The sequence below is a fragment of the Opisthorchis viverrini genome (genome assembly GCF_000715545.1).
Source record: "Opisthorchis viverrini unplaced genomic scaffold opera_v5_467, whole genome shotgun sequence".
Taxonomy (NCBI): domain Eukaryota; kingdom Metazoa; phylum Platyhelminthes; class Trematoda; order Opisthorchiida; family Opisthorchiidae; genus Opisthorchis; species Opisthorchis viverrini.
Window position 1 is genome coordinate 239,975 of NW_008752126.1, and position 18,116 is coordinate 258,090.

The window sequence follows — 18,116 nt, forward strand, 5'->3', positions numbered from 1 at the left end:
GTATTATTTCTGTTTGTAGTGTGACGAATGAGTTCAATGCACGAATCCATAAGGCGCGGGTCGCGTTTGCTAATTTGAGACTCCAAAGTGGTGTACCCTTGGAACATATGTATCAAGCTACAGTGCGGGCTGTTTTGTTTTATGGCTGAGACTTAGCCTGTTGGAGCAGCGGTACTGAGACGTCTTCAGATGTTGTTTGTTGTGGGTTGGTGTCAGTGAATCCGCAACGAGGTAATTAGAAAGAGAGTTTTCGGTTGTGCAACGGGTACTTCCATTGAAGAATGTGTCGAGCACCAGGAGTTGCTTTGGTCGAGAGATGTGTTGCGTATGCCGCATCACTGTTTGTTGAAGAGATCTGTTTTCCATGCACAACTCAGAGTGGCGTAAGCAGAGAGGTGGCCAACTCTTGACCTGGCAGAGGAGTATGAAAGAGATTACGAAACGCTTGGACGCTGTCGGCTCTACTCGCCTTACAGGATGGGAACCACGTAATCTCCTTTGCGCATGGTTGGAGACGGTGCAAAGTATGGCTGCTAATTAATGCCAATGACGTTAGTGTTGTCAGTTTCTATCCAGATTGCCTGAATGACTTTGGAGATGTAGGCACCTAGGAATAGTTGTAGTAAGTTAGTACGAAGTCCCTTTCACCTTGATACTTTTTTCTCAATAGGACTTTCAAATAAATCGTATTTGTACGGTAGCGAAGCATTGGTGTTGAAGACTGACGTCATGCTGTCGACGGCGATGATTGTGACCACCTAACAGTGTCTTAGATGTACTAAGCCAGCCCATCTGTGTGATTCAGATTTCCGGCAACCACAGCGATATCTAGGCTTTTAGATAGCCGTAACAGGGCGTCATAAAACTTGTCTTTGCTAGTGTCAGAGCTACAATCAGTTGGGGTGTAAGCAGATACGACACAGAGACATCGGTTGACTTCCCCTCTTTTAAGACTTCTTCATAAGTGTTGCCAGACGAATGGCGCAGAGGCGACTACCAATGGGTATCCAGTGAAGCAAGGATCCTTCCGCCAGGTGATTTGGGACGATACTGACTCCTGCCCATCCTGGTACAGCAGTCTGAATCGCCAGAGGTGCACAGCCGGAAACGGTTGGAGAGTGATGGAGTGGTCGGCCCAGCCACTGTGTTTGCGTCTTGAATTCTTGTTTCTGATACACAGCGCACATAAATGCCAAGCGAGTTCATTGTGAGAGCAAGAGTAGCTTGTTAACCTACTTGTTTCAGAGTGTGGACATTGAGGGTGCCTAGATAGACTGGATGTCGAGGCTCGAAGATTGATATCGATATTTCTGAGGATGTCGGTGCCGGATGACACGCACATGACTTGGTGGTTAGAGTGCGAATTTCGTGACTAGACGGTCCGTAGTTCAAAACCGACCTCTGCAACTTTGACTCCCCCTGTCTAGGCTTGGACAGTCTGGCATTATCCCAGCCCTTGTGCATCCTTCGGGTGACGTGAGCTGGGATACTTCCAGGGTGCCCACATCTAGACAGGTGGACGATTAAGATCTTCAACCAAAGCCTAACTGCAAGGCAGTGGTGTTTAGCTGGAAATACGAGTATATTACCATTTTTACCGATCACGTCTCTACACTTGATCAGAAGACTGTGTTGTCAGACCTCTAACCACTGACTAATCTGGTATGAGAGACTCTGTGAGTGTCCCGCGGACACTCCTCAGTGTAGTTCAGTGGGTCTCCGAGGTACACAAACCGTCACGGAACGGTAAGTTCCAGTCTGTTCGTGACGGGTGTGCAAGCGAATTTTGCTTTTAAAGAATGACACCGGTTCGACTTTCTAATAGTATTTCGGGAGTTAATCAACTGCATTCCTCCACTTCTATTATCATTATATGGTATTGTTAAAAAATCCGCTTTCACTTGTAACAGCTTTTCTTACAGACTGATCGCCAGTGGTTGATCTGACTTGGAACTGGAAAACAAGATACAAGCAGTCAATGAGACATTCAGCTAGTATGCTGTTGAGGAGCGTTTTTGAAGTACACCTTCAGCCGGGATCAATATCCCAGCTGTAGCTTGCGACACGGCCTTAGATTTTGCCTGTCCTACCAACCTGGCCTCAGGCTCTTTGAACAACATCGAATCACGTGTTGTTCTGATGGTTTGGTGGTTCTCAACGTGGCAGATTTTAAATTTCGATGTACGCCGAAAAACGACCTTTATGTTGGATGTAGCCATTCTTTTTGTCACGTCCTTTGTTCTGTACTGTATCTATCCCTTTGTAGCCCATATTTGATAGTTCGCTCTCAATATGGCCCGGCGTATTGATCTGTTCAAACTCTTGGATGGACTTATAACAGTTTACAAGCCTCCTAACATGGTTCTGGACAGATTCTTAAGCATGTTAAAGAAGCAGTTGGCTGCAGGTGTGATTATGCAGGATCCATGACCTCCATTTTTCACTGCAGATTTTAATGCTTTGACATGCGAACCAAAACTCGTTCGCACAATACTACGTCCTGATGAACGACAACGTAACAAACCTACCATTGTCTCAGTCCCCGATATAGTGGATGACGAACTAGGCAAGTTCTAATTTTTCTGGTATACCATCCTTATGTTGCTCCCACAGTTTTAGGAAGGCGTTTTGTGGCTGGTGATTTTGTCCTTCATCCTGTTGATCCACTAGATGAGATGACCTCTGGTCTACAAGGTATCCCAGTATCCATATTTTTCACGTTTCTGATTCCATCAGTCCTAGGCATTGGAGAGAATGGAGTTTGCGACCATGCCACACAGTTTGCCCATTCGTTCTGGTTGAAGACCTATCATTTAAATGGCATGTTTGGTAGAGCATCATCTTCTGGGACTGCTTCTGGAGCAACTCTACTTCGTGCGTCATGGCGTAAGTGAACTGTATCCAAGTTAGAGTGGGAAGTTTTGTGGGAATGCGTGTTTTAATGTTCTATTATGGAATATCTTATAATATTTGGGATTATTGGTATGCACCAGGAGTTTCGATTTGTTTCGAAATTGGACTGACGTTCGCCTGCACATAGGCCTAAAAGATAGTGATTCAACAAAATTCATTGTTACTTGTCCGTATCCGCGTTTGTCAACATTCTAGGCCACGTGACTCGTTACAAGCTCGATCGTATCCTGGTTGATCTGCAAACACAGTTTCGCCGTTTGGCCCTACACCATGCAGGACTTCGCCCGAATACACAAACTGCTTATTTGGCTTTGGCTGCTAGAGGCGCTGGTTCTGATCTTAGGCCAGTAACGCCCAGTGCAGTCGAAATGGATTTCGAAGACCGTGAGCAACTCATTTCCCCATGGGAACGCAGTCCTCCCCCCTACTCAACTCCATTTGTGAACGCCGCTGGGGAATTTGCTGTGGGTAACGAGGCGGAACGAAGGCAGTCTGCTCCATACGTCAACTCTATCCGCTGCGCGGCTTTCGAGCCCCCGTTTTTCACCCTGGGTTAGTGCTTTCCAGTTGTCCCTTTTTCATTAAATGGTTCTATAGAAGTTTATGGTTGATGAGCTTGCGGTTATTTACATTTGGTTTTGTCCTGTCAGTGGTAATTTTACCGTCTTTACCTTTTCGTTTTCTTTATACCCGGGTCTCATCCTCATACACCGTCTTGCAAGAAATCCCTCTACATAGTCAATTTTTGAACCACTCTCAGTTTAAACTGGCCAGTGTGACATCCTTTTCAGGTGGCCAACTCTTGGGCGTCCTCATTCCACTGTGGTACCACACCAGGTGCAAGAAAATATATATTCGGAGAGGAAAATCCATACAGTGTGTCAGGATATATTTGATTGGATGACGGGTTCCCTAACAAGTAACTCGTGCTTGGGGGTTGGGTACACGTTAACCATCCAGAGTACTTTTTACTCCTCCATCAGTAGGTTGCATGACCTGACTACATTTGCTGGGTACGTGCTTTCTCCACATCAGGTGATGTTGGTCGATCGTACGACATATCCGCTTGTGTGGAATGTTCAATGCGGCGGTTTATTGGCTAGCTTTTTGCATCAACCTGCGCAGTATTGAAGACATGGATTAATGGGTATGTTGGAGGCTGCTGGCTCAAAAGGCGGAATTTCTGCATCTTTTGAAACTTCAGGCCGTCTGTCACGAGGATTTTAGCAAACAGACAACTGCTAGAAGCACCATAGCAGTTGATGGTGGGGTTATCCAGAGTTTCTACGTAGTCCGGGGTCATGTATACACTTCTTGGGATCGGCATTGCTGGTTCTAAAGATTTACTTGACGAAGTTTCTTAGGACCGTACACATAGTGCATCTTATACGGTGTGCTGTGAAAGTGTGCGGCAACCAAGGCCGGAACGACCGAACTGTACGATGGGTCGATCTTTTCATCCCCCAAGGACCTCAGTTTGCTACTACACGTCTGACGTTACATAGTCACATTTGGCCTTAGGTGATCAGGTTGAATAATGTACACGACTAGATATTAGTTAAGACCACCACATTCCAGTACGACCAATCCTCGTAGTTTATGGTCTTGGTACATTTTGGGCGAATGTTGCAGGTGGTCGCGCAATAACTGGCGTCGTCGCCCTGACCTGAAATCCCGGTGTGTCTTCGTTCTGCTCGATTCTTTTGGAGCATCAGGGAAACTAATATACACCGTCTGGAACAGTGCTCACCAACCTCAGTGATTCTGAGTTTCGTAGCCTTCAGGCGCCTCCAATGTCTTCCGGACACAGAATTCCTCATCGTAAGGACTCGCTTCGGTTTAGCTAGGTAGACACAATCCCAAAAAGGGTTGGTTGGAATCTACACTTCTTGTCTCGTCGAATCTTTTAGATCAAGTATATAAGGTATCACATCTTTCAGGACTTCAAAAGAAACAACCAAATCCGACAGTGGGGCGTGCAGATGAGGCACGATACGGCGTGAACAGTGATCAGGGTACTGGTTCTCACATGGACAACAGAAGAAGATAACTCTACGGAACATAATGCGGAACTAGGTGGTCAGCTTGGAAGTATGCTTGAGCACTGTGAGATTAGTGTTCGACTTCTGGATACGCAGCGTTTCTCTGCTAGCCACAATCTGGCGATTTCCGACAATATTTGTACTAAGGATTTCGCGCCTGTAAGTTCATCAGTCATACCTTACCATGTTTACCCAACAAGTTAACCGTCAACTGTATTATTTCTAGTCTTGGAACTACTCCATGTAGCTTCTTCACGATATTCAAACTTCACATCTTAAACGATTTTTCAGAAGTTCAGGTGGCATACGAAACACTGGATTTCCTCATCAATCTTGTCGCCAACATTGGTCCAAAGCTTCGGACTGCGACTTTGCTTTCCAGTGCCCGACGAGTGCGTCATGGTCGTTTGACTCTCGAAGATGCTTTGCTGATGAAACAATGTACAGTTCCGGAACAGGTTCTACAGTCTTTATCGAACTATGTGACCAAGGAGCTCAAAGAAGACGAAGTGCCGTTGGATGAAATGGAGTTGTTAGGCTTGTTGGCTCGGTCTACCACAACACCTAACCTCTTCACTAATCTCTTCACTTGCACCACACTTCACCCATCCGAGGAACGACCTCCCACAGAGGAGGAATATCGGTTATTGACCTCGATAAAATAGACCCCTGAGGTGACAAATGACGACCCGTCTTTCATCTTTTTTTTCATGTACAGATTACGACCGATTAAAACTTGCTTGCTTGTTTCTAATTTCTGACCCTCTGTGTTTCGTCACTTCGATGTAAATTCCTATTCACGTTGTTGCTGGATATAGGCATTTCCCTGGAAGCAGGACTGATTTCTGTTCATCTCTGTTCTCTCCAATCTCAAGGCTTTGTTTGTCGAACCTTCTGCTCATCAAGTGGAAATGTAATCCGTGGTTGCATCCAATTAACAACAAAACTGTCAGTCTTTTGCGACGCTCATAAGGATTGATAGTCCTCTGGATGGACTATATCTTAAGAGAACCACCGTTGGTTGTTCACCCAAAACCTCATAAACCTTTGAGATTGCCAAAAGAGACCTGTTATCGCAAACCTAATTCCGGACCATCCCTTTCGCCACTGTCTTGCCGGACATGCCGCTGTCGTACCAACGAACAGTTGAAAACCTGGTCTCAATGATTACGACTAACTTTTCTTTGATTCTCCATTCCTTGTTTGCAATCAAAAAGTCGAACGAAAGCCGGGTAACACTCTACTTGGACGTTGCTACGGATTGTCGTCTATGATTAGAAGCCAACTCATCCTCAGAAACTGTGACCTGATGGGGGAGGCAAAATGGCTCAAGTGGTTAGAGCCCGAATTTACTGACCGGAAGGTCCGTGGTTCCAACTCGAACTCTGCATCTCGGCTTCTTCTGCGCAGGCTTGGACTACCTGGCAGTGTCCCAGCCCTCGTGTTCCCTTCGGGTGACACGGCAGCTAGGCACCCTTCGTTCTTGAACAATCCCGAAATGTTCGACGGTGCCATTGGTCACAGTGTCAAACGCTTACGCTAATTCAGCGCATCGGGAAGTAGTCAGCATTACCTACCATAGCATAACATACAATATTCATTACTAAACCAATTGGATGTGCGAGTTTGGAAACATTTAACAATTGCGAATTAGTTCAACAACTTGTTTTATTACTTGTAAACATGAATTACGGAAGATAGAAAGACCTCATGTACAAAGGTAACCGTTTCGAACGAATAAAACCTGAAGTGACAGATTAAAGGGGACTTGTTGGGGTATTCGTAGACGTGGGTCTTGGAGGAAATGTGGGCAGTGTGTAGACTGTTTGATATGTTGATGAAAGAATTAGGAGAAGAACTGATCAGTTCAACAACCAGACCAGTAACTTGTCAAAATTGGCTTGAGTAACGAGGCCCGGTAGTACGGGTGAAACGTGTGATGAAAGATGTTAGCTGCAACAGATCATTCACTCTAGGAGTTGACAAGATATCAATAACATCTACTGCTTTTCGGTGCGCTTCTGCCGCATGTAAGTGACACCAAGGTCGACTTATATGTTGTACAGACGAAAGGCTTATGTGGGATAAAGCGCATTCACGTTCACCATGAACAAAAACATTTAAGGTTTTTAATGAGAGGCTTGTAACATATCTTTCTAAGCGAAATGAGACGAAAGGAAGTGGCATCACAGTTTTGATTGGAAAAAACAAATAACCGGAACCTTCAGAGTAATGTTGGGATTCGGGTGCGGCGTTCATTACAATTTATTGAACGACTGTTATAAACAGTTTACTCGGAGCAAAACATGTGCAGTGAATCTGCCCGGTGTTTTACATTTTCACCTCATCCAGATGTAGCAGTGGGCTCCTTTATGTTTTGGAAGTTCGTGAGTTAGTTTTAGTGCGAGTTCGTCATACTGCTGATCAGTGGCCCGGGGGCCCAACAGTTTGGTCTTTATCTACTATGTGGCGGGAGATTACGAGTTCGAACCTTCATGGAGGTTTGTGAGATGGGCACTGCTGGTGATTTCCGGCAAGGGTCGACAGTTGCGCAGTGCTTCTCGGCTTTTAGATACAAACTGATTTCACTTACAAGATTGCAGTTTTTGGTTTTTCGTAAGCCACTTGAGGTTACTTCAACGCGTCAGGTATAAACGGTTGAATGGTTTTTCTAGCTGACTGTTTTATTCTTCAATGATATTTAACTTCAAACCTACTCCGCGGAGTAGATGTCGTCTTAGAATTATCCTTCCATTATAATTTTTGTTAAGGTATGGGTAGGGGAGGGTTACTACCCTGGGAATGTGATGTTTGGCTGTGTGAACTTAACAGGCAATATCTCCATTAAGTTTATTTTCCGATGTCGATCTTATCCAACGGAGGCAGACGCCAACGCAAAGAAGATAAACTGCCATGGTAGCAAGCGGTGAGATGAAATCTTAATTACGAGTTGGAACAAGATAGAATTCGTTACATGTTTTTCACTGGTTCCCACCTAGATTGTTCCGTACACTTGGCCAAAGCTTTTAGCACATTTCAATTAAGATACTATTATAATATTATCTGCAATTTTCGAGTGGGATGTTTCCCTAATAATAGGTTGCAAGAAATGCTAGTTAAGCTGGGTTTGTACTTATAATATCCTCACCTATTGTTTTTTTCTTCACCCCGAAATGGTCAACTACACTGTGATGACGTTAAAGTGCTCCATACTTGGACAAATGCCTGGCTTCTATTTGTTTCGCATATATTTATCCACCAGTCCAACGGGCATATCCTGGCATCATGAGCTTGGAAGACTGCAACCGTTAACAGACACTTCTGTTTTAACCGACGTACTTTAATAACGTTAGTAGAACTCCGTTAAAAATACATTAACCGCAAACCGACCAAATGGAGGCAGTTTTTGGAATCTAGCCTTGTGCAAGACAAAACCTACCACAGCATTCCAATACGAAGATGTCAGTCATTGGGTAGTCCGTGAACGAGGAAACCGGGCTTTGGAACCCGTCGGCAACGCTCCAATACGAAGATGTCAGTCATTGGGTAGTCCGTGAACGAGGAAACCGGGCTTTGGAACCCGCCGAGTCGGCAACGCTGTGTGGTACAAATGAATAGGAAAGAAGTAATGGTCGGGACGGCGCCGTGATTACGTGCGACAAAACTTGGTTGGTAAGGTGAAAATAAACATGATAGCTAGGCAGTTGCAGTACGTTTGAAGAGAGAAGTTTCCTCTGGTGGCAAGTTCGCAGCTAAAATCCAGTATGAGAAAACTTATACAGGACAAAATTTCAGATAACGTCAACCATTGACAGGCTGGACCTTACCGTGTTGTGACGGTTTGGTTGCTTCAGTGACCCAGTGAGCTATACTGGGGAGTGTTTTTGCGGCATCAGCGAAGTCTCTTATATCAGGTTGTCCAGTGATTCGAGGTCTGACCAACACAATCCCCTGGTCCTCCTGGATTTCGGGTTGAAGCATGAGTAGCCACTTGTTTCTTAAGAAATGCTATTCACGGGCATTCCCGTTTAAACACTGCTGCCTTGTGGTAGGCTTTTCAGCTTCAGTGACCCAGTGAGCTATACTGGGGAGTGTTTTTGCGGCATCAGCGAAGTCTCTTATATCAGGTTGTCCAGTGATTCGAGGTCTGACCAACACAATCCCCTGGTCCTCCTGGATTTCGGGTTGAAGCATGAGTAGCCACTTGTTTCTTAAGAAATGCTATTCACGGGCATTCCCGTTTAAACACTGCTGCCTTGTGGTTAGGCTTTTCAGCCAAAAGCTTTGACCGAGGACCATAATCGTCTCCTTATGTAGAGTCGAGTTCCCTGACAGTGCCCTCACTCACAACCACGAGTCGGGTCGCTTCGACTGCTGAATACGGCGGAGAGAGACGGAATAAGAGAAAACGGACTACTGCTGATGCCTTTCTGTTTGATGTACTTTTTCTCTCCCCCCCACTCCAATAATATTACTCTTATTTTGGATCTGTCCTGGTCTATCCGGCCGCTTTTTGTGTTCGAACTCGGAAGCAAGTAAGGCAAGTGAGACACCAGTCCGCACTTGCTGGACTTGCTTGAAACTAATTTATGCTGCATATCCGAAGCGAGAGTCCAACTTCCAAGCACAGTCATTGAACCAACTGCTCCACCACCAACTTCTGCCTGAGAACCTCTGGAGATCCAGAGACCACTGCAGTTGGGGTCGGCATCATCCTAAGTCATTGGGTGGGATAATCGTTGCTTAGCTGGTTAGGCGTTGGTGTTCACCATGGTGCGGCTCGTCTGGCAACTTTCGTGAGGTAGTCTTACAAGCCAGAGATTGGTTGTTGTCTGTTCGTCATGCACAATGACGCCTCCTTGGCGACTGTAACTCTTGCACCATCAGAAACAACATTATGAGACTCCTCTTATGGTGGACCAAAACCCCAGAAGTCGGTGGTTTTGCCGAAAGCTTGAATACACAAGTGGGCAGGGTGAGCAAACCGGAGACTTAAGTGGATGGTCTACTTGGGTTGAGCAGACAATCGCGAATGACTGCTTCAGCTATGTGCCAGATCATCTGGCTACATGGTCTCCTCCAACAGCGTGCCAGTCACGAACTCACACTGCCATCAGTTATTAATGGTGGAGATCAATATCTGACTGAAACTCAAATCTGGAACAATTGTGTGGATTCTGACAATGCACTCGTCCGGAATCGCTTCTCTTTTCGGTTTTCTAGGCCGCGTCTGGGGTTAACTGAATTTAGCAGAACCGTCTTTTGTAGCCTTCCAACTTATCCACAGTCGAATGCCAATTCGCACTGGAATAAGATCGCCACATCCTCCTACAATGCCAGAAGTATGCTCGTGATGGATTTGTCGAGCTCGGGAGAACTCAACTTTGGTAACCTGGAAGCATCTCAGCCCTTGTCCTTCCTTCGTACGGCATGAGAACTCTGCACCAAAAGGACAGTACAGCTGAACGACTATTGTCCTGTTTACTAGATATTAGACAAAACGATGGCGCTGCTTGGATCGCGGAGGTATGACTGTTAATCAATGGTAACCACGTCGTTTTCAGTTTCTGCCCAGGTCATATGAATGGGTGTTTAGAGATGTTAGCAACTCGGGATAATTGTGGTGGGCTAGCATTAAGTCCCTTCTCCCCTTCGCTTTTATTCTTTACGATAAGGCCTTCAAATAAATTATGACTGTTAGGCACCGGGGCATCAGTGTTGTACACTAATTATAGGATCTGGGTAACTAAGGACCTTACAGGACGATTGGAGCTATCGGACTATAATACGCAGTTAATATTCAGTGGGCAGTGGAAACAGTCGGTTGATGGCAGTAGATGTCGGATCGAGAACTGGTTAAATAGGCAAATGAGTTAATGAACATCGTGAATGAAGCAGGACGTACAATCGAAAATAGCGCAATCGATAGGGGCAGAGGCGAAGCCAGTGGAACAGCGGGATTTCCTGGAGGTAATAAGGAGTAAGTACCAAATAATATACAAAAGTATTTAAACGGGAAGTCAGGCAGTGTGAGTTGGCCGTATACAGAGATAACGGCTCAGAAGTCAGTCAGTACGTTCGGGAGGTAACGCCTTACCTGACAGCATGACGAAGCAGCACTTGCCAAGTGTCCAAAAGTGCGCGCTTAGGCCTGTTTAAAGCAGCATCCAAACCAGGGGAAGTCGAGTTGGCGCAGTGGATAGTGCGCTCTTCTGCCATCCAAAGGTTTGTGCAACGACGGCCGACCTCCAAAAACAGCTTTTTGTTAAGCAATGACTTTGGATTACTGGACATTATCGAGAATTACATATTGACCGCTTATGCTCACGTTCGGATTGTTATATATAATCGAGAGCTCAGCACTAGAACGGTAAACCCAAAAGTACTATTTTGGAGTAGTATCCATAAGACATCGAACTTATGGGGGTGAAGTCAACCTTTTCGTAAAGTCCGCCAAGAGTTCGGTCGAACGCGCTCAGTAAACCGGCACGCGGCATGTCCTCAGAATTTCCATCTTGGATAGGAGTAAACAGTACTGTCTTAGCGTTTGTGGCANAGTCAACCTTTTCGTAAAGTCCGCCAAGAGTTCGGTCGAAGGCGCTCAGTAAACCGGCACGCGGCATGTCCTCACAGAATTTCCATCTTGGATAGGAGTAAACAGTACTGTCTTAGCGTTTGTGGCAGGACGCCTTTGGGGGTGTGTCGTCATCAAAATTGAATCTTTCAATCATCTGATCTCCTACCAATTCCGTTTGACGAAGTATTTTCCACATTTCCGAAACCACACATGGATGAGATATGACAATAATCATATTCTTGTCCTACCTCAGATCGACGGGAACCGTCAAGGCGAGTAGTTGTCACTCAATGCTATGTCCGTTATTTCGGCCGGCGCCGCTGGGCCAGTCGGAGTTCAGTTTTTCTTTTGTATACGGGGGCAATCCACTGTGCTGCTTGCAGTTCGGAGCCGATGCAGCCCAGTTGCTACATGAGGTACGCGATCAATTCTCCCTGCGATTCACGTTCTGGTTTTGCGAAAAGGATTTGACAGTTGCTGTCATTCATGGACATCTGTCGGCAAACTGTATGCTCCCACTGTTCATGAACCCCTTGGGATTATGAAGTGGCTAAACTAAACTGAAGGAATATTTCAGTTGCATTGGCTCACACACGACAAACTAGGCAAATGTGGACGGAATGCACAACATTTCCTGTACTTCTAACAGTCGTTCTGAGCTCCTCTGGTGATATCCCACAGGAATGATATGGGATCTAACTTGAGTCACCGTGTTAGGTTACAGTAAGTGTCCAGTCAGGAGTGACTGACGCAGTGTGAGAGATTTGTGGTTAGTAGAAAAGGCTGCTCTCAAAAAAAAATACCACGCTTGATAAGTCACTTCAACTGTCGGCTGGTGTCGAGGTGACACATTCTCAGCTGGGGCAATGCATCACATTTCATAGAAAATTCTGTCGAGTTTCCCCCGTTCAGAAGATGCCAAGCGGTATCAGACCTGCTTATTGGTTATCCGGAACTCAGTAGCAAACCACAGAACAATTCGATGTGTATGATTGATGGGAACTTATGTGCACTTTCACGTGGTGTATACGGATGAGACACTGGTGTTCTGATTCCCGAATGTTCTGTATAACTTCTCAAACAGTTGACTACCTGGTTCCAGAAGGCAGACCTCGTTCCTTGAATAATCATCGGTCTCTCCTTATGAACCTATATATTGACCCCTTCACAATTCCTTCTAATTGAATTTATCAGTAACAGGGATAACAAGATCGTACGCAGAATTATCCTCCTGCTCATCTAGTCATCATATCTCGACGTTGCCAAAGACAAATCACATCTGTTTCATTGGGGAAACCTCACGGCTTCTTGGACTTCTTCATGAGAAAACAGCCGACTTAGCGGCTGTCCTTGGCCACTGGTATTTCCATTTTTCATGACCATAATCTTTCTATATATTGCAAAGACTTTATCTATGTTGTTCACTGGAGACCCTTCATATCAGAGTTGGTAGATTTTCGTCGTTGGTTCTTATGCGCCTTTGGAGAACGTGACAACCTATTAGAGGGGAAGTCAAATGAAGATAGAAAAGTCAAAAGAATAAGTCGCTACAGGGTAATGGTCGGAATGAGACATGCCCAGGTGCAACTTGGAAACGGGGATTGCTGTGGAGTGTGCTGCATCCCGAGGTAGCAGGGTGGAAGAGGCCTCAAATACTATTTAAGAGCAACTCGGTTGACTCATTTGGGAATACACAGCCTTTGCTTTCTTCGAACATCCTAACAATATCGCCAAGTACTACTGTGTACTAGCAACTAACCGAACTTTCAAGATTGGGAACATCAGTGACCCTGATCTGCCACTCGTTTCCCAAGGTCTGTGTTTCTTACGTCTTTGCTCAGCCAGTGCCTTGCTACTGAAAGCATTGATGTCTCTGTTGGACAGAGGGGAGAATCCGCCACCATCGTGGTCATTGAAAGCAAAACTAAGTACGAATAATACTGATGCTTCACTGCCGTTCACCGAGCATCCACTGAATTATTAGTGCGCAGGATCCTTTCTCGTTCAAGGGGAACTATACAACGACTTGCTTCGTAACTCAGTGCTAACTAGGCTTGACCTCCTCGGTGAGGCACGTGAACTTCATGTTGTCCACTTTCAGAGAAGCGGATTTGCTGTTTTCTCCGAACCAGCTGACAACGCTTTTTACCTCTTTGTCGGATTTCTGAAGTATTGTTCTAAATTTAGTGGAGTATACTTGTCAAATTTTTGGTCGGTAATTACCGTAAGCTTTCGTCGAAACATTCTATTGGACACCTCTGTAATCCTTTTCTACCAGTTGCTGTTTCGAATTGCAACACCCTGGTCTTAGGTCGAACTCATCTTTATTCGTTTTACAACCTCCTTGAACGCCGCTATTTTCGTACTCAATCGGCTACCTTTCCAATCGATAGTTCGAATCATGCACCTTCTGGTCAGTAAATTCGCACTCTAACCATTGAGCCGTCTCGCCACCTGCCTGCACTGTCGAATTACAGAAAACGTCATAGGAGAATTCCTCGTGATGATAATGGCGAGACTACCTGCTGAGGGAATGTAAGAACCAAAGTTTCACAACCGAGGAAGATGGTTTCTTCGTGCGCCTCAGAGATCCATATCAATCTAATCTATCAATATTCTGTTTACTGACAAAAAAAAGTAATTTGGGTTAAAGCGGAACAAAGGAGGCTAACACCTCTTTCCATTCTCCATCACACGACCTCCAGATGTGAGGTGCACACGGCCGGGGACACTGGAGCATAAATTTGGAACAATTATACCTGGAGTCACAAAAATGTGAGATCCGTCCGCCATTAGATATTGTAAAGTGATTTACAGCAGTTCATACACTTACCCGGGCTTCGTAAACGTATTCGGCCATCATACAAGGGCTAGTTTTCTCGCAAATTTTCAAACAATATCCTAGGGTTTCAGCTGAAAACCGTTCAAGTGGGATTTCGGTTAGTCGGCTGTTTTCCAGCAATGCCCATCTATACTCGCCGAAATGACAATTGACCCACAGTTCTGGATGTGTTGGCTCGCACGATTCTTGCGAGTCTGCTTTCGTTACCGCGTACAGAATAAGCACACAGAACCACAAGTGAAGTGACATGCGGTTATTGATGATAAGCGATTCCTAAACCGTGACTAAATAATGATGACTTCCATCCACACATTTCAAACACTCTGATTGGTGGAATTCCAACCCAACCAGAAAATGGATATGAATCACAAGGTCGCATCTTAGAGAGGTTTGGGACTGATCATGCCTGAAGCAGGAACATACTTGACGAAAAACGGAAGGCTGAACGATTAATGCTTCGGTAGCTTAGGTACGGTGTCTAGTTACATCCCTGGTGCTGATGTTCCACTTTCTTCCTGATTATTTCTTTCCCACATCTACAGCTGTTTGCATAAGGTTTTGATTGCAAGACCACTTTAGAGGGGACTTTTCAACATACAGTGATGCAGGAGGACAGCGTGGTTGTTGAACTCATGGATCAATCAGTTAAATACTGGAACAACTTTGCTGTCGTTCGTGGTAGTTGAAACCGGTATGAACCAAAGCGTTTGTGTGTTTCGGGAGGTATATTCCAAATTTAACTATTCCATCTGGCGTTTTATATCCAACTCCATCAGAATCACGATCACTTATTTGGAATATAGATCACTCAGGTGTAACACCCTATCGTTGCCTAGCTGTCATGCAACCCGAAGGAAGCACGAGGTCTGGGATACTGCCAGGTCGCCCAAACCTAGACAGGAAATCGGGAGGCAGAGGCCGGGTTCGAACCACGGACTTTCCGGTCAGTAAATTCGCGCTCTAACCACTTGAGCTACCTCGCTGGTACAAGTGAGTAGACACGAAAATGCTCGTTGCTGTAGACTGCCAATGGTTTCTTTTGCGAAAACATGAGGAACCTCAGATATCATCACGTCCTAGTGAACGTCGTTGCCTTCTTCAATAGTTTTCCCATTTCACCGCTTTTTGACCTTGAACATATCCCTGCAAATTCTTGATGTGTGAGTATGTGGGCTTCTCACCAATCCTGATCGCCACTTGGTCGTACACTTGGTTTTGCTTCCTTGTGGAATGTTGCTCAAAGGAACTTACCCCGAGACGCTAGCACCACCGAACGGAGCTTACCAAATATTGCGTAGATTGTAGCTACCCAATCACCCACACACTTGACTGTTCATCCAACAGTCGCTCACTGGATCACGAAACTTGTCTCTTTTTTCATGCCCACAACCACGTCACATTAAGGTGACTCATCAGACGTCGATTGTCTGCACCGTCTAGTGAGCGTACCAACCACTCACGTGCTGACGCGCCCACGTATACGCAAACGGACCTACATGTAGAGCAACCGAACGCAGTCAGCACACACAGGGTGGCACGCGCGCAGGGAACAAGGAGTCAGCCAAGAACTCCAAGTCCACGGACAATCATGGAACACGGGTAGCAGCTATACTGCGAAGAAAACACGTTCCCGCCGTCCGAACTTTCACCAAGGGGCTCACATATGATAAGTTCCCTTTTATGACTCGCCCCCTTTTGGCACTGTATTTATTTTTATACGTGTTGCAACGCTCCGGTGTCAATCATACTAAAAACTTTTATTAGTGCATACACCTGAGTCGTGTTATGGCTATCAACGAATGTGCACTAATAAGATATCCAGTGATCGTGCATCCTAGAGAAGTCTATCAGAATTTTAGTATATTTCTGAAACTCAGATGTTTCAGAGTTCGAAATTTCAATGCTGCATTTGATAACACGAGTTTTATCCACCCACTGATTGTTGATATTCTGGGAAGACAATTGTCGTGTAGTGTTGTCACAGAAGTGCAGTATAAAGTCAGTTTGATGGTGAATATCGCTTAATTACAGAACGGTTATCGTGGACGGTTCGCACTCAAAACTAATCAATCGATTAAGCAGGAAACGTTCCATTGTTCGTTGGTGATGAAACATGTTTACATTAGGCTCCAATTCAAAGGTGATTTAGTCGTTGAATCAGAGGGCTCAGAAATTCTGTTGACTTAACTTGCATGGCCGCTAATCTGCACTTAAGTTTCACCTCCAGCCCCACTATCAGGATCCGCCTGACGGACAAACTGCTACGTTTCATCACCTGCTTCTGTGTGTAGTCATGAGTATGCTGTCGCCAAACATCATAAGTTGGTCATACAACAAAGCGTTCGTTTTACAGAACGCGAGAATACAATTCATTATATCTGAGTTGCAGTTGGAATAAACTGGAATTAAGTGCAATCACTTCATATTTGGCCCAAATCCAGTTATGTCTTTATCAAAGAGAGTGCCTGTGATGTCATATACCGGGTACTTCTGGGTCGGCCATGGCTGGCACGATCCGGACTGTTATCATTCGTCGTGGACTGAATGACCCACAACTTTGCTTCTAAGAGAGACTTCTTGAACGCCTGAACTCTAGCTGGCATGAGAAAATTCCAGCCCCACAAACTTGTCTGACCTTGATGCCACTCATTTGATTCCCTGACCCACTGACCCGTGTGCCTCCAACTTGACCCCTGCTTCTTATTTCTCTTTTTCTCGCATGTACCCGTGATTTGCAGATAACGTTTCCTCGTTCAGTAGCTCAGAGGGCCACTCATCGGAAAAAGCTTTGTTCGCTACTTTCGTTCTCCTCACGACGTCACAAATATTCTCAACCGTATTCCGGAAAGATCTGCTTCCATCAGCACACTATATCAGAGTTAAACATCGATTAAAATATCCTGCCGGTTGGTACGGGTGTCTAGATCTCATAAGGTGCTTAGAATCATTTTGATCAGATCTGGGCGCTTGATTTTCCGGTTTAGACGACGACGGTTACTCTTGGCTGTCACTAGTAATTTCGTTGGTCTGTATGTGCTAGTAAGTGCTAGGAGAATGTGGCCACGAGTGTGAGATTACGTTGCCTTTTTGTCGTTCTGAATCACATACTTTGGATCTAAGCTGTTTTTGTCGATGAGGTCATTGTGACATGTGGAAGGGGTGCACTGGTAATTGATGTTTCCGGTGACAAGGGTTTGGGATGTCGTGGTCAAATAGCACTTGACCAGTTGAGCTGCAGTCTCACTCGTCATGCGGCGTAGCTTATTACACCGGCTGAAGGATGACGTGCTTGAAAACAGGTCAACGTTTCAGGTGAGTGACGAAAATGTCGGTCAGCTGCATCCAAAACCAAGGCTTAACAAGTGAGGCGGTTAATAAATCTTTGGGACAACTTCCATTGAATGACTCACACTAACGTGTACAAGACGAATCAACGAGCTTTGTGTATGAGACATTCAACCAGTGGAAAGAGGGAAAATATCTGACAGAATTAACTATTCTTGTGAGGGCGTGACTATTCATAAAGTTCAATTGTATTCACAGTATTTTTGTTGACCTTCTTGACAGATAAAGGTTCAGCGGATGGCAGTGGAGAGAAATTGCTCCGTCGTTTTACGATGGTAAGCAATCTTGTTGACTCTGTGCTGGGATCGGAGACGGCTTGTTGATATTGTAGCCCCAGGCAGTGCCAGACACTTGGAACAAGACTACTAAAAGTACAATGACCGATTGATCGATCGGC

General features: G+C 45.3%; 2 protein-coding genes across 2 annotated transcripts in view; one reads left to right on the plus strand and one right to left on the minus strand.

Annotated features, from left to right (window-relative positions):
- Positions 1-2,613: 2,613 nt before the first annotated feature.
- On the plus strand, positions 2,614-6,076 carry T265_11253 (hypothetical protein; the record flags this gene model as incomplete). Its single annotated transcript, XM_009177860.1, has 3 exons — positions 2,614-2,886; positions 3,109-3,465; positions 5,247-6,076. 3 exons carry the CDS (start codon positions 2,676-2,678, stop codon positions 5,618-5,620), a joined length of 942 nt encoding a protein of 313 aa, XP_009176124.1.
- A 2,341-nt stretch (positions 6,077-8,417) lies between these two features.
- Positions 8,418-18,116, minus strand: part of T265_11254 (hypothetical protein) — a gene marked incomplete at both ends in the record, with an annotated part of 47,010 nt that continues 37,311 nt past the window's right edge. Inside the window, 2 exons of the mRNA XM_009177861.1 lie at positions 8,418-8,552; positions 14,366-14,647. Coding sequence (XP_009176125.1) covers positions 8,418-8,552; positions 14,366-14,647 — 417 coding nt within the window. The remainder of the gene's footprint in view (positions 8,553-14,365; positions 14,648-18,116) is intronic.